At 36.6% G+C, this 25,247-nt stretch overlaps 1 protein-coding gene across 2 annotated transcripts in view; it reads left to right on the forward strand.

Annotated features, from left to right (window-relative positions):
• The window catches only part of si:dkey-106n21.1 (solute carrier family 23 member 2), a 93,880-nt gene that overhangs the window by 61,602 nt on the left and 7,031 nt on the right, over positions 1-25,247 (forward strand). For both annotated transcript variants that reach the window (XM_059334987.1, XM_059334988.1), the window contains 4 exons: positions 3,280-3,436; positions 10,140-10,393; positions 21,614-21,778; positions 24,311-24,419. In XM_059334987.1, the coding sequence (XP_059190970.1) occupies positions 3,280-3,436; positions 10,140-10,393; positions 21,614-21,778; positions 24,311-24,419 (685 nt within the window). The remainder of the gene's footprint in view (positions 1-3,279; positions 3,437-10,139; positions 10,394-21,613; positions 21,779-24,310; positions 24,420-25,247) is intronic.

A 25,247-nucleotide genomic window follows, 5' to 3' on the forward strand; every position in this document is an offset into this window, starting at 1 on the left:
GAATCCGGCCTGAGCTCCCTTTGCAGCATGTCTTCCCCTCTATAACCCCCTTTCTAACTGTCAATATCAATAAAGCAAAAAATGCCAAAAAAATAATATTAATATTTTTTTGAGACGCTGAATTTTAGGTCTTCATTAAACGTAAGCCATAATCATTATAATTAGAAGAAATTAATAAATTAAGATATGAAATATCTCATTCTGTGTGTAATGGATCTATATAATGTGTTATTTCCACTTTCTGAATTGAATTACTGACATAAATAAACTTTTCTATGATATTCTAATTTATTGAGATGCACCTGGAGATCAAAATTTTAAGTAACATTTTGCTCATATTAAAACATATTAAAAGTTGGCTTGAAAATCTTCCTATATTCAAAACAAGTGCAATTTGTTTTACTTCAACTAAATATGTCTTCTTTTTTGTCACACACATTTGTCTTTTTACAGTGTAAATGGTCTTAACTCTATTCCTCAAGCATCAGTGCAGATATTGCTGCCTTTAATTTTATATCCTATTAGAAGTGAAGTTTATGGGAACTCAAAGTCCACTTGAACAGCAACTTGTTTGAAATAAAATAGGTTTGTCAGAGGTTTGTTTGGCCTCTGAAAGTAGTTAACTGGTACAAGAAAGCATACAGATGTGGAGAAGTCAGTCAGTAGAGCTGACAAGATGCAAATAACAAATTACTTAATGTGTGAATACAGTTTTGCTGAACACAAATAAAAGTTTATAAAAACGTGTGAAGAAATGACAGGACAGACTTTTCTGTCGGGAAGAGGCTCTGTTCTGGGCTTGTGTTTGACTTGAGTAAACACAACTTCAGTCAGTCTTCCGTGTGATGGTTTGAGGCCGCTTTCTAAACCCTTTTAAATATACGATCCTCTGACAACAGTTATTAGCTGTCAGGTAGAGATCGCCTGTGGTCATGCACCAACACAGAGAATGTTTTTTTCTCAACCTGTATTTATCCAAGGATGGGTTTTAGTCAAACCCAGATATTCTTTTAAACATCCGCCCTGCTTCATATTCATGCAGTTACATACCTGAACAAACTGCTGGCCGCTGTCAATCACAATTCAGCGGTTAAATCTGCTGAGAGAGAGATGTACACCTGTGGCAAGTAGGGTTGTCAAGATACTAAAATTTTCAACTCGATACCGATACTCAAGACCCCAAAATTTAACAGAAATATTTTTATTAACAAGAAAAATGCAACATGTAAAAATGAACAGAACCACAGGTTAAATATTCATAATAAAAAACAGTTGTGCATAAAAGGAACTGCAACTATGATAACAAGCTTCAGGTCTGAGGTAGTGCAAAAAATAAATAATTACAATAAACAATAACAATTAGAACAATATTTTGAGGTTGTAGGCTGTGCACAATATTAGGCAAGCTTGATAAAAAAAAAACAACAATAACTTAGGTGTTCCCTCCTTGTCTAGGTATCGATACTTTTGAAAATGAGTATCCGGATACAACGTTTTAGTATCAATACTTTTTGGAGTATCGATACTTTTGACAACCCTAGTGGCAAGAGATCCTTGTATTTCAGACAATACAATGCGGTTAAACCGTTTGCCATCAGCTGACGGACACATTAGTTTCTATTGAACAACGGCCAAAAAGAAGTGGTGGCAGCAGCCTGAAGGGAGGGTGGCCATAAATTTGGATGATGAACAGAATGCTGTGATTCGATATTGTACATCCTAATGACTTTTAATTACATGCAGAGTCAATAAATTAAGGTTTGGTGACAATGACACAAACAAAAAAAATGAATGCAGAAGCTCCTCCAAAAAAAAAACAGCAGCCTCTGAGTCAGTTTGTCTTCAGGGTTGGAATGCTCTATGTCAGGCCGAATGACTCACCGCTTATGAAAGCCTAAAAAAAAAAAAAAAAGAAATGAAAGAGTCTTGATCTTACAGTAAACAAAGTTGTGTTTTTAAAGTGACTCATCAGTGTGTTTCATCAAATGAAGCCATTACAAGCATAAGCCTGGTGTTTGTTCAGCATGGAGGAACAAAGCCTAGAGAAGAGCCCCTCTTCTGTATGGGCTTATCCAGTAGGATACACAGTGCCTTGCCAAGTTCAATCCATCATTAAGTGGCCATATTATCTGTGACATGCTGAAGAGGCCACGGTGGCATCAAAGAATAAATCAAGGAGAAAGATAAATATTTTTCTGCCTTGTTTTTCTGCCCTCAAGCTACTGTTTGACTCTCCTGAAGAAAGAGCCCTTCATACGACAAAAGCATTCCTGGGTACAGCTCAGCCCCCCTGTAATCCCTCTACAAATCCATTTAGAAGTGCACACCAATCCTCAAGGGTTACGTTCACAATGCAGGCAGATGTGGCCCAAATCCAAATTTTTTATTTATTTATTCTTTTGCTCATTTTGGACTCGGGTCAACTTTTTTTGTGAACAGCACAAATCACATGGAATCTGACCTTTTCGAATCAGACCTGGGCCTCTTTATTAATTAATTAATTTCTCTATTAGGCCATGTTCACACTGCAGGCCTGATAAGTGATAAGTAAGCAGTGTTGCCAACTCCTTAGTAAGGAAAGTAGCTATTGGCTGTCCTAAATGTCTAGAAGTCGCTAAATGACGTCATCACCTAATTTGCATCATTTACCATGTGCACGTACTTGTAATGGACGCTGTAGGAGAGAGGAATAACGTGGGACAGACAAAAAGTGAATAAAAAAAAAAAGCCTTGGGCCGCTTGTGAATGCTTTGGGATTAGGGAGGGGCCGCTGGCAGCGGCTAATTAACACGAGTAAGAACAAGTCTCCAATAACACCAGCAAAAGTCGCTAGAATGTCGCTAGTCGCTTTTTTAAAAAAAGTCTGGGGGGTTCTGAAAAGCCACAAAATCTAGTGACAAAGTCGCTAAGTTGCCAACACTGTAAGTAAGTAAAAGTATTCACTGCTCCATGAAGATGCATGCACGCTCAAATTGAACATGATAAACAGTACAACAGCCCATAACCCAACATTAAGCATAGTTATTGAAACATCTTCGTACTGTTCAAATAATGCTCCAGAAGGGTCCTACTCAACAGCTGTGGTTGCATTTAGATGAGGACCTATTCATTGGTTTAATACATAACTTGCAGGACATGTTGGTTATAGTGCTCAAAGTTTATATTTGGACTTAAAACCTGCAGACTCCCTCATCAGGCCTATTTTTACTATTGTTTCATATTGTTTGAACCTCAGATTTAAATGTACTGAGACACTCTGTATCTGCATCCATCTTCCAGGCTCTGTTCGGGATGTGTGGCGGCTGGTTGGTCTGCTTCTTACTGACCATCTTCGACGTCTTTCCTTCAAAGTCCGATGAGTATGGCTACTCAGCCAGAACCGACATCAGCCTAGATGCTGTGGCAAATTCCCCTTGGTTCCATGTACCTTACCCAGGTAAGTGCATAAATATTCAACTTTAACAAATATACTTTTAATCCTGGACACCTGATTGTTTAAAGCCAGGGACATTTAAACTCACAGATTAGGGTTGCACCAATAGATGGTCTGGACATCGGCATCAGCCAATTATCAACTTGTTGGCTTCCATCAGCTGTCTTTAGGTGATAGAGCATGGGTCTCAAACTCGCCCCTCGTGACGATATTTTGTGGCCCCCACCTTGATATGAAAATTTATATGAGTTTTATATGAATGGCACTTTACCGTGTTGTGTGTGGAAGGTCCCTTTAATTACTTTTTTTTGATAATTTTGTGACTTTTTTTGGTAATTTTGTCTTTTTTAAATAATTTTTTGTCTTTTTTGGTAATTCTGTGTCTTTTTTTTTGGTAATTTTGTGTCTTTTTTTGTAATTTTGTGTCTTTTTTAAATACTTTTGTGTCTTTTTGGGTAATTTTGTGTCTTTTTTAAATACTTTCGTGTCTTTTTTTGGTGATTCTGTGTCTTTTTTTTGGTCATTTTGTGTCTTTTTTAAGTAATTTAGGTTTTTTTCTGTCATTTTGTGTCTTTTTTTTAGTAGTTTTGTGTCTTTTTGGTCATTTTGATACTGCCTCCAGCGGCCCCCAGGTAATTTGAGTTTGAGACTCCTGTGATAGAGGAAAGAACATTTTAAACTAGGTGATGGTGACCCCGTTTCTAAATCAGCCCCATGCATCTTTTCTGTATAATATGTCTTGTAAAATAGAGTTTTCATATCATGCTGACACAGATAGATAACGATAAATGGCTGTGGTTCAGTTGGTAGAGCGGTCACCCACAGATTGGATGGTTGGTGGTTTGTTCCCTGACCGTGGCAGCCTACATGTCGAAGTATCCTTGAGCAAGATACTGAACCCCAAATTGCTCCTGATGCTGCGTTCATTGATGTATGAATGAATTCCCAATGGTGGCAGGTGGCACCGTTTAGGGTAGCCTCTGCCACCAGTATGAATGTGAGTATGAATGGGTGAATGAGCGCAGTCTGTAGTGTAAAGTGCTTTGAGTGGTTGCAAAACAACTACAAAAGCGATATCTAAGTGCAGGTCCATTTACCATTTATATCAATCGATCCATCGGTTTTGCTCTAGCGAAGATGGTGCGTTCACTCCAAGGTGCAAGCAGCAGGTGCCGTTTGTAAATCATCAGAAATAATTTTTGAAAGACATTCCAACAGTTGTATAATTTTATTATAATAATAGCACATGTTCCAAATGTTCCACAGAGGAATCCTGCAGGAGTTGTTGCCAGTTCAAGTTTAAGTCAAAGCCAACTGGCTGCCATGAGGCTTCTTGTTCCAACCCCCAGTGGGCTTTAATCTGTCATTTAATAGATCTTTAAAGGTTATAGTCACTGTTATTTTGTTTGGCACTTCAGCTGCTAAAATCTACCTTAAGTCCTTTGTTTCATAACATCAAACTAGATGTTATGAAACAAAGATTAGATTCGATTAGATTAGATTAGATTCTGTGCTGACATGCACCAACTTGTTCTGGATAAATGTTGGGTTGCCTATTTGTGGTTGAACATGGACAAAATAGTCCTTTAAAACAGTATATTAAATTAAGATTCCCTTATTAGTCCCACCACGGGGAAATTCAACTTCTGCATATAACCCATCCTTTTTTACACACCAGTGAACACACCATGCTTAGGAGCAGTGGGTAGCACAATTCGGCGCCCAGTGGGGGGTTAGGTGTCTTGCTCAAGAGTACTTCAGTCATGGGATTCTAACCGGCAACCCTCCAGTTACAAGCACAAATCTTTCACCTTTAGACCACAGACTGCCTTGAGTGCTTCATGATATGGGGAAAATGTGGTAACATAGTTGAAGATCCCAAGAACAATATTGTGATAAATAGACAAATTGAAGTAGAAATTAAAGTAACATTCTTTTATTGAACTCAAGACAGAAGGCACCAATAAAAAAAACAATGGAAGCAACATTCACAAGTGCTGATTTCTACTTTAACTCTCTTTCAACCAACTCAAAGTTTTCACAGTCTTTGCATGTGTTTTTCCCACAAATTGACATCTCGGTGAGGATAAGCAAAAATAGTTTGCAGCTCTATTGTATATTAATTTTTACATTCATTTGTCTACCTCAGTGCTGCAAATAGTTCTGCAGGCGTTAACAAACGGCAATAACAAACAATCTGTTGGTTATTGCTGTAAGTGTCCTAACTGTCAACAGTCATTTCAAACTGCCGAGTACTAAGGATTCTACAGTTTATCTCATTTGTCTGCCAGCCTTTCTTTAATTTCATATTTGACATACATCCAAACCAAATAATACAGAGGGAGAATCTGCAGCTTGCGCAACTGCTCTTTAATGATCAGCCAAAAATGTCACTTCTTCTATGAGTGAATAAAACATTCCTCCGTAATTGTTTTCTCCTAATAATATTGTGTCTGACATGATACAATGATGGAGGATCTATTAAATGACACATTAAAGCCCACTGGGTGTTGGAACAAGAAGCCTCATGGCAGCCAGTTGGCTTTGACTTAAAGTTGAACTGGCAACAACTTGTGCCGGATTTCTCTGTGGAACATTTAGTTTCAAGGAATATGTGCTATCATTATAATAAAATTATACAACTGTTGGAATGACGTTCAAAAAATCTTTTTGATGATTTGCAAACGGCACCTGCTGCTTGCAGATGGTGCATTCACTCTTACCTCAGAAGTGATAAAAAAAATATCACAGCATGCGCATCCCTTTGAACAAACAGTAAAATTTTAGTTTTGGCTGGATATTGTTTCATTCAGGGCGCATAAACTGGTAGCAATTAAGGATATTTACAACAACAGGAAAATCAAACCCAATCGAGCATGTAACATGCTGATTTCAATATTGATCCTAACATAAAACCAATGTATTTTTTATTCATGCGTGTCTGGGTGCGATTTGTGCGTGCATGTTTTTGCATGCCTCTGCAATGTGCTGATTTTAAGCCATTAATCTGAAAAATCTGAGCATCTGATCGTCAACCCAAGATGTTGGCATATGTGCTTTAAAGGTTATGAAACACTGTTATTTTGTTTGGCACTGCAACTGCTAAGATCTACCATAAGAATAACTAGTGCTTTGTTTCATAACATCAAACTCTCTCAAATAAACTTTGATGAGAATCGTATTATATATTCAAAGAGAAATTTGATTCTGTGGTAACATGCTCAAAATAATTAACCTGAAAAAAAAAAATGTCACTAACAGAATACACACACATTCAACGCATCCCAGATATAATACTAGGACAATTTAGAAAATACATTTAACAGCCGACCACAGCAATTTACACAGCATTCACAGCAAACTGCTTAGGGATTTAAAAAAAGACAAGCCAGCTGATTTTCAAGGACTTACCAATACATGTCCACATGGGTGGGATGGGGTTTGCATTTGAGTATTTAAGATTGTAATTATAGTTGGTACAACAGAGCTAAATATGATTATTTTTTATGAAAGAACCTGCAGGAGATAGTTATGAAAGGAGTCTGCTTTAGAAGCCCAGAGTCCAACTGATACAACTAGGTAAGAGTTTTTAAAATGCTTCTATTTTCACCTTTTTATGTGCATTTTAATTTGTACATTGAAAACCGTGAAGAAAAACGAAAGTTTCAGCATTGAAATGTAATGCCTTTTAAGTTTTTACTCTTGGCTGAGGTGGAAAGGTAATTATAATCTTCAGATTACACCCAAATCCTTCAATTCCTGCTTCTGCCTCTGCCTCTTTTACCATAGATAAAGCTCTCATGTCCTGTTACATAGAAGTTGGACCTCTTTTATGCTCCTTTTACGTATGAAAACTAAATCTGTAACAGTTACAGCCAAACTTCCATTTTTCCTTTATGTTGGTGTGAATCTTAAGTAATCTGTCCACTAGAGGGCAGCACGGCTGAGGCTCAAACGTTTCAAACAAGAACCAACATAGCAGTGGTGGAGGAGGTTGTCATTATGTGGCTCCTGTGAGGCAAATAAATACATTTCGACATGTGGATGACAAGAGTTTTTTCTCTGATATCTCCTCCAAGTTCTGCCATTTCCAAACTTTATTCGTTGTGTCCTGTAGTTATGTCTCGCTTTAACTATTTGCCGGTGGAACTGCTCTGTTTTTGTCCGTGTCCTCTCAGGAAAACAGTGCAGAAATGTGGACTACAGAAGGCTCCATCAATATCTGTATGAAATATTCAGCATAAAAGAGCCCTTACAGTCCTTTATGGCAGTGGTTCCCAACCTTTTTCTTGAGGGACCCACATTTTTATCATTGTAAACTTTGGCGACTCCCTCACTATCTTATCGGACAGTGGTACAGTTTTAAATTTGTTAGCCACCTGCGGTCCACATAGTATCTCAGCCATTTTAATGCAAGCAGGTTTAATGGGGTGGCTGTGGCTCAGTTGGTAGAGTGTGTTGTCTTCTGATTGGAAGGTTGGTGGTTCGATCCCCGACCATGGCAGCCTACAACCCCAAATTGCTCCTGATGCTGCGTTCATCGGTGTGTGAATGAGTTCCCAGTGGTGGCAGGTAGCCTCAGCCACCAGTGAATGTGTGTGTGAATGGGTGAATGAGCGTAGTGTAAAGCGCTTTGGATAAAAGCGTGATATGAGTATATAAGTGCACCCCATTTGCCATCAGTATTACCCCAATGTTGTGTGGCTTTTTGGCTTGCGCAATAAGGAGAGAGTACTCAAAAGAGCCTTTGACTGCTTCTGGTCGCTTCCAGGTTCATTAAAACTGTCCATAATGTTTTGGGGCCTGTTTGTGACAACAAGTTCTGTTTTTCTGAGGAAAAACTCTTTGGGTTTACCCACCGTCTCGGGATACTTAGTTGTCCGGTGTCGCTTCAGCTTGCAGGGTTTCAAACTTTCATTTGCCAGTTTCTCACTAAAAAAGATGCATTCGGCTCTAATTTTGTCCATTGCTTCTATGAAGCCGAACTCAATATAACTTTCATGGTACCCTCTCTTTTTCTTTTTGAGATATTCAGCATTCTTGCCTCCTTGACGCTTCACCATTTTTCCGTTAGCTCTCTGTTTCTGTTGCTAGGTGAGGTTACCGCTAGGTGAGGTTACCGCTAGGTGAGGTTACCTCTGTATACTTCAGGAGGGATGTTACACATGTCCTTATTCTCGCGATATAGTCTATATTTCTAAACTTTTCTATAGTGATTTTTTATTTAAATAAATGAATAAACGTTTAATGTAGCCCTTATTTAGTTGTTTTTTGTCACACTAATGGATTTAATGCTGACTCATCTATATTTAACACATTAGATTTATGACGTCCCTTAAATCAAGAGGGCTTCACGACCCCCGTGGGGTCGGGCCCCCCCTGTTGGGAATCACTGCTTTATGGAACTAAAACTAAAATGACTACAAGTTTAAATGAACAAAACATCCCAGAATCATTGTACTAGCTGCATGTTGGCTCCATCTTTAGTGGAAAGCAACAATTCAATGCCTTGATGTATCTTGTATTAATGCTCAATAAATTACATAATCATGTCTTTTCTTAAATAAATGTACCGTAGGGGGTTCATGACCCTAACACACATGCCCAAGACAACTAGCAGGAAGATCAAAATGTCTCCATGCTGAGAGTCATATGGTCTTACCGCCTTGATATCAAAAAGATCTTCAATGCATTTTTAATCCGATGCTTTTGCACATAATTGGAAGGAAAAGAAGAAAGCCTTATTTTAGTAACAACTAGACCAGCAGAACCAGCATTCCCATTTATTAAACAGACTGAGGACAGTTGACATGAGTTCATTTAAACCTTTGATGCTTTGTACCATGAAGTCCTTCAGTGGTTTAGGAGGAATTTTTACATCCTCGTATTATTGCTGTGTGTTCGCCATTATTATTCAAAACTAAATGGGAAACATTAACTTAATCTGTTATCCACAGCTGAAACAAACCTCTAAAATTATTAAAATTGCTCGAAATTTAGTCTTAAAGTGTAGAGCTGTGTGTCTCTAGCTCTACGTATGGAAACTCCAGGGTTCATACGGGTGCTTGAAATCCTTGAAAATGCTTGAATTTTAATGTTTAATTTCAAGGTTTGAAAAGTGCTTGGATTTTGGATTAAGTGCTTGTAAATGCTTGAAATTCTTACTGTATTTCTCTTGCAATCTGGCTATAGATAACCGCATTTTAAAAAAATATATAAACTGAATAGCCTATAATCTGAAATGAAGACCGCTCCGCCTGCATCTTCTTGTTTCTGAGATGTTTCTTGTTGCTCTCCCCTGTATCTTCTTACTGAAGGCAGTTTTTCTAATTCCTAGTGGATGTGAGGGTCCTGAAGTAGCCTATCTGTGGGTCTTTCCTCCTAGTTTGGGTCGTGTATAGTTCCACCAGCTGCCGGTTGATGATTTTTGTGAGCTTACTTTTGCTCCTAGCCCCTAGATTCCCATACCAGTATGTTTTATGAGAATAGCAAACTACTTTTACTTGTTAAAAGTGTAATACCATTGCTGGTGGTACTGTTAAGTGACATTACCCCTTTTAGTATCGAAGTACTCATCTAAAACATGCCATTTACAACCGTTGAAAGGTCCTGGAAAAGCTTGAAAATGGACCTTGAAAGTGCTTGAATTTGACCACTGAAAAAGTGTACGAACCCTGAAACTAAAGAGTGCCTGCTCTCTTCATAGGTCAGTGGGGTGTCCCCACAGTGAGCGTGTCTTCAGTCTTGGGTATGATGGCGGGCGTCTTGGCCTCCACCATGGAATCAATCGGCGACTACTACGCTTGTGCTCGGTTGTCCGGCGCCCCTCCTCCACCCACTCACGCCATCAACAGAGGCATCGCAGTGGAGGGGATCGGCTGCATCCTGGCTGCACTGTGGGGAACTGGAAACGGCACCACCTCCTACAGCCAGAACATCGCTGCTCTGGGCATTACAAAGGTATTTCTCATTACATTCTCCTCATGTGTTTCTTTGGACTCATTTTTAGCTTCATTCATGTTCCAGCCAACCACATAAATGTCACATTCACTCTCCTTGTAGCTCAGTTTTTGTCTCAACCGACCTCCAGAGAACATATCTGGCTTTTTTGCACCGTTGGCGAAAAAATCTTTTCCACTGCTGGGTGATTCTCATGAAGCCAGTCTAAGTTCTGTCTGTGAAGATTATAAGGACATACTTTATTAAACTAAATATATTTCACTTTTATATGAATGAACAATATAACCAAAATGAGGCACAATGCATTGTTTTGTGTTAAAATAATATTTTCTATATTTTTAAACATATTTTTGATTCACAGTGTCATTACTGTAATGCGTCCAGATAAAAATCCCATGGTTTCCCCACACTTAAACTACGTCACTTAAACTAAAATATTAGGGGGGTAATATTTTGAGAAAAATTTTTACAAGATTAAAGTGGCAAATCTACGAGAAAAAAATGCGCAGACTTATATTTGATGTATATCATATTTTTTCTCCACTTTTTTCTCATAAATCTGTGACTTTTTTCGCACAGGTTTGCCACTTTAAATCTCTTAAATCTGCGATTTTTTTCTTGTAGATTTGCCACTTTAATCTAGTAAATTTGCAACTTTTTTCTCGAAATATTACCTCCCCCCTCCTCCCCACAGAAATCCATGTGGTTCTACGACCAAACAGAGACATGGGGACCCCATTTTGATATCCACTGAAGTTACCAAATATAGTTCTTCGCTCAATAAAGGGTTAACGGGGCCCATGACCCATACAATATGTGGTTGTCTGGTGTAATCATAAGTGTTTCAATAGACAAGATAATCTGGTGGTGTCCACCTCTCAAGTTAAACCTGATGGGGTTGACGCTTTAGTGGCCGACAACTCGACAAGGTATGCACGGCAAGGACGCATAGTTCCTCGAGGTGTTAATCCACCCGCATACCCATGATGAAAACACATGAGAACAATAATATAAATGCTCTGTAAATCCAAAACTGACTTAAAAGATGCTCAAATCTATCTGTAAAGCTGAAAAACTGGTGTGAATTGTAGGGATAAGCGTATAGAGAATTATCACCTTTCACATTACTCGCAGCCATTATACAATAAAAAAAAAAAAAAACATTAACTGAGCTTTAACATCACTTTGTGTAGGACCATGTGCTATCAGAATTATTCCAAAGCTATTGTAACAAACACCAGCTATAAGCCTCTTCTTCACATCCATCAAAGCCTAATACTGCCCATGTCAAGTTCTGCTTTTAGTTATTTTAAGAGGAGAAAAAATGTACTGTATCCTGACAGTCCAATGCTTGTCACTTCTTGCAGAGCGTTGTGAGGGTTAATTGCCCCATGGCAGTTCCCCTCTGCTGTCTCTAGTTCCGGTACGTTATAATGAAAGCTCAAGTGGACTTTAGTGAGATCAGCCCGTCAGTCTGCGCTGTCATCTCTTAGAAGTTTCTGCACTTTGCAAGATGGAACGTCAAGTCGAAACTCATTCTAAGTGAATAATTATACAGGTTTAAATGTTAGGTAAGTGGTTTATATAGTAGGTATAATTTGCTATAAGTCTTAAAAATAAATAATTGGCCCTCAAACAAGGCATGTTGGAGGGCAGGCGGTGTCACAAAAAGGTGATTCTCATGAACATGGTGCAGCTCATAGCTAAAATCCAAGAGCATTGAATACATATTTTATTTGACCCTTTATAACATATACAATCTAAAGTCACTGTTTAGTATGAATTTATATTCTATTTAAAATATAATATATAGATTTTTTTTCAGTTTTTTTTCTTTGGCAAGCACTTAAATATGCTCAGGAATAGCTGGCATCACCAACATGTATTTTATCAAAATATACACATAATTTAATGCAAACAATTCTATCATTAGCGTAACATTTAACCATTTTTTCTCATCAATTTTCATTCAGATTTTGTTCTTTATACATTGTTAAAAACCATTATGTTTGATTATATTCTGTTAAATTATACATTTAAAAAAAAAAGTATATTTATTTTGAATTTGTGAATCAAAAATATGTTAAAAAATATCGAAAATTTTATTTTAACACAAAAAACAATGAATTTTGCCTCATTATGGCTATATTGTTCCTTCATATAAAAGTGAAATATATTTAGTTTAATAAAGTATGTCCTTAAAATCTTCACTAACAGAACTTAGACTGGCTTCATTAGAATCACCCAAGAGCGTCCCCGTGTCAGCGTGGGTTCTCTCCGGGTGCTGAAACATGCACTTAGGTTTCATTGGTGACTCTAAATTGCCCGTAAGAGTGTATGAGAGCGTGAATGGTTGTCTCTCTCTATGTGTCAGCCCTGTGATAGTCTGGAGACCTGTCCCAATGTCAGCTGGGACCGGCTCCAGCCCCCCGGGAACGGAGAGGGGATATTAGGTGAAAAATAATTAACAAATGTTTGAGGGCGGGCAGGGTCACAACAGGGTCGCCGGTTCGACTCCGGCATGTGGCTCTTCTGTGTGGAGTTTGCATGTTCTCCCCGTGTCAGCGTGGGTTCTCTCCGGGTGCCCCGGCTTCTTCCCACAGTCCAAAAACATGCAGTTTAGGCTTAATTGGTGGCTGTAAATTATAGGAGTGTGAATGGTTGTCTGTCTGTGTGTGTCAGCCCTGTGATAGTCTGGAGACATGTCCAGGGTGGACCCCGCCTCTCGCCCTATGTCAGCTGGGATCGGCTCCAGCCCCCCGCGACCCCAGTCCCGATTGACGGTTAATGAATGAATGTTTCTAGAGCTCACTCATGAGACAAACTGTGTTATGTATTCCTTCTGTACATCATCCACACAGTTATAAATCACTGTGATGTAAGGGTGTGCCATATCGTTTCTTTCATGATAATACCGGTATATTTTTTATATGATTAAATGGGGTTGTCACGATACTGAAATTTTCAACTCAATACCGATACTCAGGAAAATATTTGATACTTGAATACCATTTTCGATACCACAAGGATAAAGACACAAAATGACTAAAAAAAGACACAAAAAGACTAAAAAAAAGACACAAAATGACTAAAAAAAAGACACAAAATGACCAAAAAAAACCCCACAGAAGACACAAAATGAAAAAAAAAAAAGACACAAAATGACCAAAAAAGACACAAAAAGGATTCAAAAATTGACAAAATAGCCCACGACTCCATAGAGTTAAGGCATTACTACTACTATAGTGGTCTGAAATGGACCATTTTGCACAAGTAATAGTTTAGTATATTTTGATGCTAATACTAATACTTTTACAAAAGGATAAAAACGAAGACCCCAAAATTTAACAGAAATATTTTTATTAAAAAGAAAAATGCAACATTTAAAAATTAACAGAGCCACAGGTTAAATATTTATAATAAAAAACAAAAACGAAGAAAAGCGAAAAGAAACTGCAACTATGATAACAAGCTTCAGGTCTGAGGTAGTGCAAAAAATAAATAAATACAATAAACAATAACAATTAGAACAATATTTTGAGGTTGTATGCTGTGCACAATATTAGGCAAGCTTGATAAAAAAATAACAATAACTTAACTTAAGTGTTCATTCCTTGGCTAGGTATCGATACTTTTGAAGATGAGTATCATATCCGGATACAACGTTTTAGTATCAATACTTTTTTGAGTATCGATACTTTTGACAACTCTACAAAAAATGCATATCCCTATATTGGCGACATTCCTACTTCTTAATATAGTGACGTGAAATCATTCAGAACTTACTGAAGTTAAAGTACAAAAGCACCAGCAACAAATTGCACTTAAAGTAACAAGGGTAAAAGTACTAGTTATGCAGAATGACCCAACTTAGATTGTTTTATATTCTATATTTATTGTTGGATAATTATTTTTCATGCATTTATGTAAGCATAATTTTTACCGTCATCAAAGGCTTTTTTTTTCTTATTCACTTTTTATTGAGGAATTTTTAACATTTTATACAGAACAAAGAACAGGAACAGTTGGGGTGGGAGGTACCTATACCACACAGCATCATCATTTTCACTTAGCATCATCATTTGCAGCAGTCGTCGTTAGTTAAACGTTAGTTAAAAGACAGCTTTATATAAAGTCAGATCTTATAGGCTTGACATAATTTGTCCATTTTGGCCAAGTTTTGTAAAATAAGTCCATTTGCAATTTTAGTTGAAAAGTCACTTTTTCCATTTTGTAGATTTCTTGTATAATGTTAATCCAGTCCTCATTTCTTGGTTGCTCAGGCTTGAGCCATCAAAGGCTTATTTTAACTACTTAATATACTTTTGAGGTTTAATTTATAAAAATGTCTTAAATCTTGATGTGAAAAGTAACTAAAGCTGTCAGCTAACTGTAGAGGAGTAGAAGTGTAAAGTTGCATAAATGGAAATACTTAAGTTGAGTACAATACTTGAGTTAATGTACTTAGTTACATTCCACCACTGACTTTTTCAGTATTATTATTTTTTTAATTATTTTCTGAAACTTTCATTTTGCACTGAAGAGTCGAGAGTGATTTTTTTGTATTTGGCAGCTTTTGAAATTTAGATTTACGGTTGATTTTTATTCATACAAACTCAAATAATTCAAATATACATTTGTCATAATGTCAAAATGTCGTTATTGCAAAAATGCCCTGAAATAGTGTGATATAGGGCCATATCTTTTAGGACTGAATGACTTGCGGAATTCATAAATAATGTTGATGCATGGTGAATTCATGTGTGTCTAGGTCTTATGGCAGTGAATTTATATTGATGGTGCAGATTCCACATACAGTTGAAACCAGAAGTTTACATACACTATATAAAAAGACACATATGCTTTTTTTCTCACTGTCTGACATGAAATCAGACAATCACTTTTCCTGTTTTAGGTCCGTTAGGATTACCAAAATTATTCCTATTTGCTAAATGCCAAAATAATGAGAGAAGGATTTTTTTAGACAATTTTTTTATTACTTTCTTCAAAGTCAGAAGTTTACATACACTAACATTATTATGCCTTGAAACAATTTGGGAAAGCCCAGATGATGCTGTCATGTCTGTGGAAGCTTCTGAAAAGAAACATAAAAAAGACAGATTACAGTTTTGTCAGACCAAAAATTAAGGTCTTTGTCCCTGTGTGCATTTGCAAACTGTAATCTGTAATTTTTATGTTTCTTTTGGAGTAATGGCTTCTTCCTGGCAGAGTGGCCATTCAGCCCATGTTGGTACAGTACTCGTTTCACTCTGGATAATGACACACTCTTACCAGCTTCAGCCAGCATCTTCACAAGGTCTTTTGCTTTTGTTCTTGGGTTGATGTGCACATTTTGGACCAAAGCATGTTCATCTCTGGGACACAGAACCCGTCTCCTTCCTGAGCGCTATAATGGCTGGACATTCCCATGGTGTTTATACTTGGGTATAATTATTTGAACAGATGAATGTGGAACCTTCAGGCATCTGGAAATTGCACCCAAGGATGAACCAGACTTGTGCAAGTCCACAATTATCTTCCTGATATTTTGGTTGATTTCTTTTGACTTTCCCATGATGTTACACAAAGAAGCAGTGTGTTTCAGGTGTGCCTTAAAATACATCCACAGGTGTGTCTCCAATTAACTCAAATGTTGTCAATAAACCTATCAGAAGCTTCCAAAGACATGACAGCATCATCTGGGCTTTCCCAAATTGTTTCAAGGCATAATAATGTTAGTGTATGTAAACTTCTGACTTTGAAGAAAGTAATAAAAAATTGTCTAAAAAAATCCTTCTCTCATTATTTTGGCATTTAGCAAATAGAAATAATTTTGGTAATCCTAACGGACCTAAAACAGGAAAAGTGATTGTCTGATTTCATGTCAGACAGTGAGAAAAAAAGCATACGTGTCTTTTTATATAGTGTATGTAAACTTCTGGTTTCAACTGTATAATGCATCATCTGTGGGCATCATCCAGGCATTTTATAGCTCTAGGAATAGAGCATGACGGTAATCAGAGTTATGATGTTTCCATTAAAATGAAAGCTGATACCAGTGACATGTGAAGTGCATTTATGTTTAAGTTCTGCCCTTAAGTAAACTTTTGAGGTATCTGAGTTTACAAATTATATGCTACTTTATAGTTCTACTCGAATACTTTAATATTTTACTTGCTTATTTGACAACATTATTTTTTTTGCAGATGATAACTAACAAATTAATAATGCTGTTTTTATTATGTATTGGGTTATTTTTAGCTCATTTCAAATGACTTAATAAAAACAGAATGCATCATTATGTCACAAAAGACAAATAATCACATTATGTTTTATTTAGACTTTTGACAATGAGGTTGTAGATAAAAAAGACAGCTCCACCTTTACCAGATGCACCTTTCTTAATGCTTCCACATTAACCCTCTGGAGTCTCCAAAAGCTCCAAATCCAGACTTGTTGACTCCATCCAGACTAGAAAACAAAGCAGCGTGGAGCCCTACTGTAAATTTACCTCTAAAGTTCTGGCTGTAAACTCCATTAGGCCAGTTTCAGTTTGATGATGATATACCAAGTAAAACTGGAGACAAGCTCAAATATATTTTGTATAAAATTTTAGAACTGGATGTAACCCTCTTATATGTTATATTTGCAACCTTTGTTTACATTTGCAACATTTAAATTTTGTTATTGAGCATGATAGTGTTTTGAAAGTAAAAGAAGATTAAAAAAATCACATTTTATGTTGGACTAAAGGACTAAAACAGACACAAAATAACCAAAAAAGACCAAAAAAATGACCAAAAAAAGACACAAAATGACTAAAAAAGACACAAAAAGACACAAAATGAGAAGACCGAATGACCAAAAAAACCCCACAGAAGACACAAAATGACAAACAAGACACAAAAAGAGCCTCGTGTCATCATTAAATTAATACCATTAGGCCAAGAAACATATTCGTTAGCTCGAAAACTGCCATCTGGGGCATCAGCTTTCATCCTTGCCTGGAGTAAGTCTTTCCCTTGGAGGATCTGCAGGTCTTCGTTCCTACTCTTCTTAATAAGCCGCGGGGGCTGCCGGCGGCCTCTCACTCATCCCAAAGCACTCACAAGCGGCACAGTCCTCTGCAGGAGTCTCTCCCATCTGCAGTCAGAGCCGGAGGGGATGTTAACCCCCTAGCATCCAGTCTGCAAATCGCGCATGATTCCAGCATAATAGAGAAACGTGCCTACTTGTCTCTATCAGTCCTGTCCCCACATCATCTCTCCGTGTGCGTCTGTGTGTGTGCAGAAGCCGAACTCAATACTGTCGACCTGTCCGGGCCTTCAGATCCAAACACACTGTTGCATTATGCTGTTCGTTAGCTGCTAGCTAACAATTAAAGTTGTTTTAATTTGTTTTCACAAACACTGCTTAACACATGCAGCTTTCAAAATAAGAGGAGAGTGAGTTAACAGAATCTACCACAGAGAGACTCTATTTTGGCCAAGTTTTTTATTTTTTATCTTTCAGCACTACTTCAGAGAGCACCGAGTAGTCAGAGCACTTAACTTATCATTTAAAAACATATTGGTTTTATCATTGAACAATTAATTACATTAAGTTAATTATATTAAAAGTAGCTCACATTTGTGCTGTGTGGACATTTCAATTAATTTTGTAGCTGTAAACTTAAAAAAATAAAATGCTGTTCATGTTATATGTACCTCTTTTTGTCTCAGTTAAAATAAATGTCAGCTGCTTGACTGACTGACACATACTGATGTGCATTGTTTATGGGAACGACATTCATGGTTTATTATCTCCAGAACTGTATGATTCAACTTGTTTGTTTGTTGAGGAAAGGAAATTGCAATTATTGATTATATCGAAGCGCAAAACTTGTAGAATCAAAATGATCAAGAATCATGATACAAATCAAATCGGCACCTTAGAATTGTGATATAATCCAATCGTGACCAAAGCATATGGTCCCACCCCTATAAGTTAGTCTGTTGTCCATCTGTTTCTTCGTGTTCTTTTTTTTAACTGCACTGATCTGGAGTAGCTCTCCTAATTTCGTTTTTGATGCTATAATACAATGACAATAAAACCCCACAATAAAAAGTATTATTGGGTTCACTTGTCAGTTGCTTTTTGTTGTTTTCTTTCCTCTGTGAATGATGGCCAGTGTAACATTATTGTCCTCCTCTTTTGGTCTTTTAACCCATAAGAACCCATGGTGACACGGGTGCAACACTTTAAATGTTCTATAATCTGCCATATTCAGCTTTATGCTTCACCTTAACTCATTAAATCCCTAAGCAAGACTGTGTGACTGTTTGACTGTGACAAGAAGGGACTTCTCCAAAATGTGGCTGTGACTGGAAACAGAAATGTGAAAAAGTAGCTAATTTCACAAAAACCTGTATTGACCATATTTCCTGAACAAATTAATATAAAACAAGTAACAAAAATATCGCTGTGACGTCTACGTCACATCAGGCTTTAAACCTAAAAATAGTAAACCCAATGTGACGTATTTATCACAATAACAAAAATGGTAATAAGCCACTCAATTATTTTCAATGTTTATTTATTTTAATTATTTTAAATTAATATATGCTCCGCTGTTCAATTTAAAGTATATTTGACCAAATATAAACACAAAACAATCCTATCCTATCCTGTCACAAGTTTGATATATGTTGTGGAGATGCAAAGAAAAAGGCAAATTTGTGTTTTGTAAGTAGAAAAGGTGTGCAGTTTATTTATTTTAAAATAAGAAATATGAAATGCTCAAACTATTAAACATTCAAAGATTTTGAGGATTTTAACCCTTTAAATGCCAGTTTGATTGCATGATGCCACTGATGTTTTATATGAAAAAAAACACAAAAATGTAGTTATTTTTCATATAATACATTTTTTTTGGCCGGGTCACTGGTTTTTATCACAGCCTTGGATATGTCAAAGATTAAGAACAAAATTAATTTTGATACATTTTTAGTTTTTGTGTAGTGTCAGATTTAAAATGTAATACCCTTTCAGGCCAAGAAATATCATAAACATAAATTCCATAAACGCCCAATGCATCGTATATGTCACATCACAGATCTTTGACATTTAGAGGTAGTATTTTTTTTTTAAAACATCATAAATGTGTTCTATGTGGTCCACTTGGTCTGTGGTATACCCCCCATCATTTTCATTCAAGGATAAATAGGTCTGGGTTCTTATGGGTTAAAATTCAGTGTTTTTGGTAAACTAGGATGTGAAAGGAGACACTGAACAGGGTGAGAGGGTTCAGATAGATGTTCGCCTGACCTTGTGATTGTGGTATTATAGGAAAGCCTAAAATTTAGGATGATTTACTGATTGTGCGTGCAGTTGTTAGTCTCACTGTCTGAGCTGCCGACCAGACTGACACTTTAAATGATGGTCATATAACCGGAGAAACAGACTCCGCTTCAATTTCGACTTCTTTACAAGCCTTTTTGCTTTTTATATCTGTGGGCTGAGATAAAGTTCGTTTTAGTTAGTGGCTGATGTCAATAAATTTGATTCAGTTTGTAATAAGACGTAGACATCGTGTCTTCTTCCTCCACTCGCACGATGTGGATTTATTTCCAGATGACACCGATGACCTGCTTCTCATGGCCAATGGCCCAAAATCACCAATAATTTCATGATTTAGTATTTTTAAAAACAAGTTCATAACCTTTAGTGAAGACACACCTGGGAGTAGGAAATGCTAGAGGTAGATACTTTAATATTTCAGAGCTCTGAGCTCGGCAAATCTAACTGACGTCACTATTGGTAATGCATTATTATATTTAGCATTAATCGCTGACCCTGTGACCTGAACAAGTAAAAACAGAAGATTCCTATTGGGATCAATTAATAAAAGTAAGTTTTATTTAAGAAACCCAAAGTTATTAAAGGAAAAAAAAACATACAACAAACTGTCTTTTAAAGATTGAGGTAAAAGGATGAGTATTCAGTAAAAAAAAACAAAAATAATAAAGTATTCATACTATTATGCTATCTGCATGCATATTTAGTATATTTAGCATTCATCACTGAACACAAGATTCCTATTGGGATCAATTTATAAAAATCAGCTTTATTTGGGAAGCTCAAAGTGATAAAAAACAAACAAACAAACAAGGTAAACAATTCAAAAACCAACAATCTAGCTGAAAAAAAAAATTAAGTCAATAAAATTCAGTAATAACACAACATATCAAACTGCCTTTTTAAAACTGAGGTATTTTAAAGAATTAAATCTTTTACAAGCACAGTCAGCTGTGAAACACCAGACTATTGCTCTCTTTGCATTGGTAACGCAACAACGAAAAAAGAACAGTTCTGAGTGCATTAAAAATGCAAAACACAAATATATTTGAGCTCTTATAAAGCATTTTGCCTATAAATTAAAATTTGTGAGATCAGATTTGTCATATTATTATTTATACCCAATAAATACAAGCGTGTCACCTTTAAAGGGCTATACCGCCACATTATTTATCAAAGTGTGTAGATTTTGCTCTTATTTAAATGAAAACAGTTGTTCGTTCTATTTTCAGCTATAATTTCACTGAAGAAATAATGCATACTTTTTTTTTTAGTTCTCATTATCAGCCTGTACTTTATCAGCCCTCTATATGATGTGCATCTGGCAAAACCCCCTTTTATATGTCTTTGACTAATAAACCGCCACGATTACATTTTCTGGCAATATTGAAAGAAAAACTGTCCAACCAGAAGAATCAATAACTTTAAATTAAACCACATATGGATGAAACTGCATCGCACGCACGAGAACATCATAAAGATTCCTGTTTTGTGTATTTCTTTTGGCACACTCTAACAACATTAACGTTGAAGTAAGAGACTTGGCGTGTATTTAGTTGCATTTTTTATGGAGTATTTCACTAAAATGGCATCCAAAAAGTATATAGCGGTGAGGCGCGTTGTGTCAGTTTGATGAAGTCTTAAATTACAGTCTTTAAGCAGCGCGGCAGCACAGATTAAAGCGATGCTGAATGTTTTATGACCTCTGCAGGCTTGACCTGAGCATTCTTTTTCTGACGCAATTTTCTTCGTTATCTAAATGCAACTCACACTCGCCGTCCCGTCTGAGATTGATGGGGTCCTTGTTGAGACTTGTTGTGTCTCTCAGAGGGTCCCTGCATGGTGGGAATGATGAATGAAGTCCCTGTGCTCTTTTTATTCCAGGTTGGCAGCAGACTGGTCATCCAGACAACCGGCATTCTGATGATCGTCTTGGGGATCTTTGGGAAATTTGGGGCAGTTTTTATCACCATCCCGGACCCGGTCATCGGAGGCATGTTCCTCGTTATGTTCGGAATGATTGCAGCAGTGGGAATATCCAACCTCCAGGTAAACACATTTAAATATTCTAACATATCATGTTTTATTTGTTGGACACTTTTATACCAATCACCTCCTGCATGGAGCAACAAGAGCCCTGAACCCTTGAACTAGAGACTGAGCGCTGCTCCGGCCCTGAGCCTGAACAGGCAGAAACACAAGATTCCTGTTGGGATCCATTCATAAAAATAGGTTTTGTTTGAGGAGCTCAAAAGAAAATAATAATACATTGCAGATTAATCAAAAACCAACAAATCCATAAGGTTATTTAAGCAACAAAATATCAAACTGCCTTTTTAAAATTGGGATAACAGATGAATATTACGTTTCTAAAGGAGTTAAATCATTAAAAGTATAATGTAATGGTATATTTAGCATTCATCACTGAACAGGCAAAAATTCACAAGATTCCTATTGGGATCATTTCATAAAAATAAGTTTTATTTGAGGAGCTCAAAAGAAAATAATAATACATTGCAGATGAATCAAAAACCAACAAACCAGCTGAAAGATAAATGCATAAGGTTATTAAAGTAGTATATTTACGATCATCACTGAACAGGCAAAAACTGAAAATTCCTATTGGGATCAATTAATAAAAATTGCAAAAAAAAAGTTTTTTTCGAGTAACTTAAAATGACACAAAAAAGATAAAATAATAATAATAATAATAACTAGAAAATTTCCTCTGGGGAAATTTTGAAAGGGCCACAGGGGGCTACTGCCGGTGTGTGTACACTATGATGAGATTCTTCAGAGATTTCAAACTATGCCCTTTAACCTCAAAGTGTGTGTGTGTGTGTGTGTGTGTGTGTGTGTGTGTGTGTGTGTGTGTGTGTGTGTAATTAAAATCACAAAAAGTTACTGTGTGTGTGCGTGCGTGTGTTTGAAGCATGTGTATGCATGTGTGAGGAGTGTGCGTGCTTATGCGCATATGTCATGTATGTAACTGTAATCACGTCAAAGATCAAAGGCAAAACAAATATCAAAATGCCTTTTTAAAACTGAGGTATTATAAAGAATTAAATCTTTTACAAACACAGTGAGCTGTGAAACACCAGACTATTGTTCTCTTTGCATGCATACTGAGTATATTCAGCGTTCATCAGTGGTATATTTAGTCCCGGCCCTCTAGAGGCTGAGTGAAAAATGCCTCCATGAGAGTTTTCTCGGAGTAGTTTCAGACTGCAGTGTAGTTGGGAAACGGTCCAAGCAGCAACAGTGAGCTGAGGTCGGCACTGATCCTGTTTCCTGGCACCAGGTCTCACTGTGATTAAAGCAGGAGTGCCGGGCCAGGACCTCAGCACCGTTACCCATTAAAACAACCTGCAAACATACCTTAGTTAGTGCTCTAATGCACTGAACATATCTTAGTTAGTGCCCTGATGCACTGAACATATCTCCTCCTAAAGCTCACAGCATGCTTTTTAAACTGTGTCAAACACTTGATATAAATATTCAATATTTCAGCTCTTTTATTAGTTATTGGCCTCAGCTTTCCTTAAAGGGGTTCACTTTTATATGAATGGACAATATAACAAAAATGAGACACAATTCATTGTTTTGTGTTAAAATAATATTTTCTATTTTTTTTTTTTAAACATTTTTTTGATTCACAATTTCGTTACTGTAATACGTCCAGATAAAAATGTCATGGTTTCCTCACACTTATATTTAATAAGCTTCATAAAAAATACATATACATTTGTTTGAAATGTATAATTTAACTGAATATAATCAAATATAATGTTTTTTGACAATGTATAAAGAACAAAATCTGAATGAAAATTGAGGAGAAAAAATTGTTAAATGTTACGGTAATGATAGAATTGTTTGCATTAAAAATGTGTATATTTTAATAAAATAAATTTTGGTGATACCAGCTACCCTTGAGCATATTTAAGTGCTTGCCAAAGAAGAAAAAAAAACACCCTTTTGTTGTTTTTTTATTTTATTTAAGAATGTTACGGTAATGAATTTAGCTCACAGTGTCTCTAAAAATGTCAGAAAATACCTTAACGTTCTTTAAAAAGATTATGAATTCATATTAAACAGTGACTTTAGATTGTATAGGCTATAATGGGTCAAAGAAAAAATGTATTCAATGCTCTTTGATTTTTGCTATGAGCTGTACCATGTTCATAAGAATCACCCAGGAGGTCCATGTGAGTATGAATTTGACTTAAATTAGGATATTGACAGCAAATTCCTGCTTCATTATTTAGCTTTTCTGAAAGCAGAATGAGAAGTCTTTATTGCGAAAATGCAACAGAATAGAGTTTAACCCACAACTATGTATAAACATAGATATATAGAGTATCATGGTCATTCTGTGTAGCAGGGCTGGATAAATGTTAAGATAATCAGTCCGAGACATTTATAGACACGGCTGGCTGAGCTGACCTGTCATGACTAAATTAGTGTGAATACAGAAATAGAACTCAGGTTCCAGATTATATCTAATTACATTGTAGTGAGAAGTTCCCAGACTCAGATGAAAGCCAGCTCAGACAAAACAACAGTCTCTCTCTTTCTCTCTAGTACGTGGACCTGAACTCATCCCGTAACCTGCTCATTCTTGGCTTCTCCACCTTCAGCGGCCTCGTGCTACCAACCTGGTTCCACTCCAACCCTGGCATCATTGACACAGGTGTTTACCAGACACACACACACTCATGCACCAACACACACAGAGCATGTCTGAAATGGGAACAATCCTTGGCATTGTTAAAAAGAAATCTATACATATAATGACTATTAACTCTATGGAGTTTTGGGCTATTTTGTCCATTTTTGAATCCTTTTCATCCTGCCTGTATACACCACTTAAATAATGTTTGAATGCCATGTTGGTATATATTTTTTCACCTTTATGACCTAATAATAATTGATTTTTTTATTCTGACTTACTGGATCAACATTTGGAACCAACATAAATGTGATCTTGTGATTGTGTGTGATCCTGTCATCCAACTCTGGTTTTTATTCTAGTGGGACTCTATTTTATTTGTGTCTTGTGTGTTTAGCATAACAACAATTTTGGTCATTTTGTGTCTTTTTTTGGTCATTTTGTGTCTTTTGTTTTGTCTTTTTTTGGTCTTTTTCTGGGGTTTTTTGGGGTCATTGTGTCTTTTTTTTTGTCATAATGAAAGACTGAGGTCCAGACTTTGGGGGACAGGTAGAAAATGATTAGTTAATTTGTCAGGTGACTGTCCTGACCAGATGATCCAGACTTGATCATTTTCAGAATGGGCCCAACAATAGTTTTTGCCTCTCCTGTCCTGTCCTCTCCTCTCTGCTCTGTGTAAACAGATTTTCAGTGAATATTTGTCACGTGGATGATTTTTACGTTTGCCTACTAATTAACTGTAACCACGTTAAATGTGTGTGTCTTTGTTATTCAGCTTTAAACTTTAAACATACTTTACTCCAAATGTACTTGCAGTAACTAAATGTTTGCCTAACGTGTAGTGTAGCA

The sequence above is a fragment of the Centropristis striata genome, chromosome 6, assembly GCF_030273125.1.
Source record: "Centropristis striata isolate RG_2023a ecotype Rhode Island chromosome 6, C.striata_1.0, whole genome shotgun sequence".
Classification (NCBI taxonomy): domain Eukaryota; kingdom Metazoa; phylum Chordata; class Actinopteri; order Perciformes; family Serranidae; genus Centropristis; species Centropristis striata.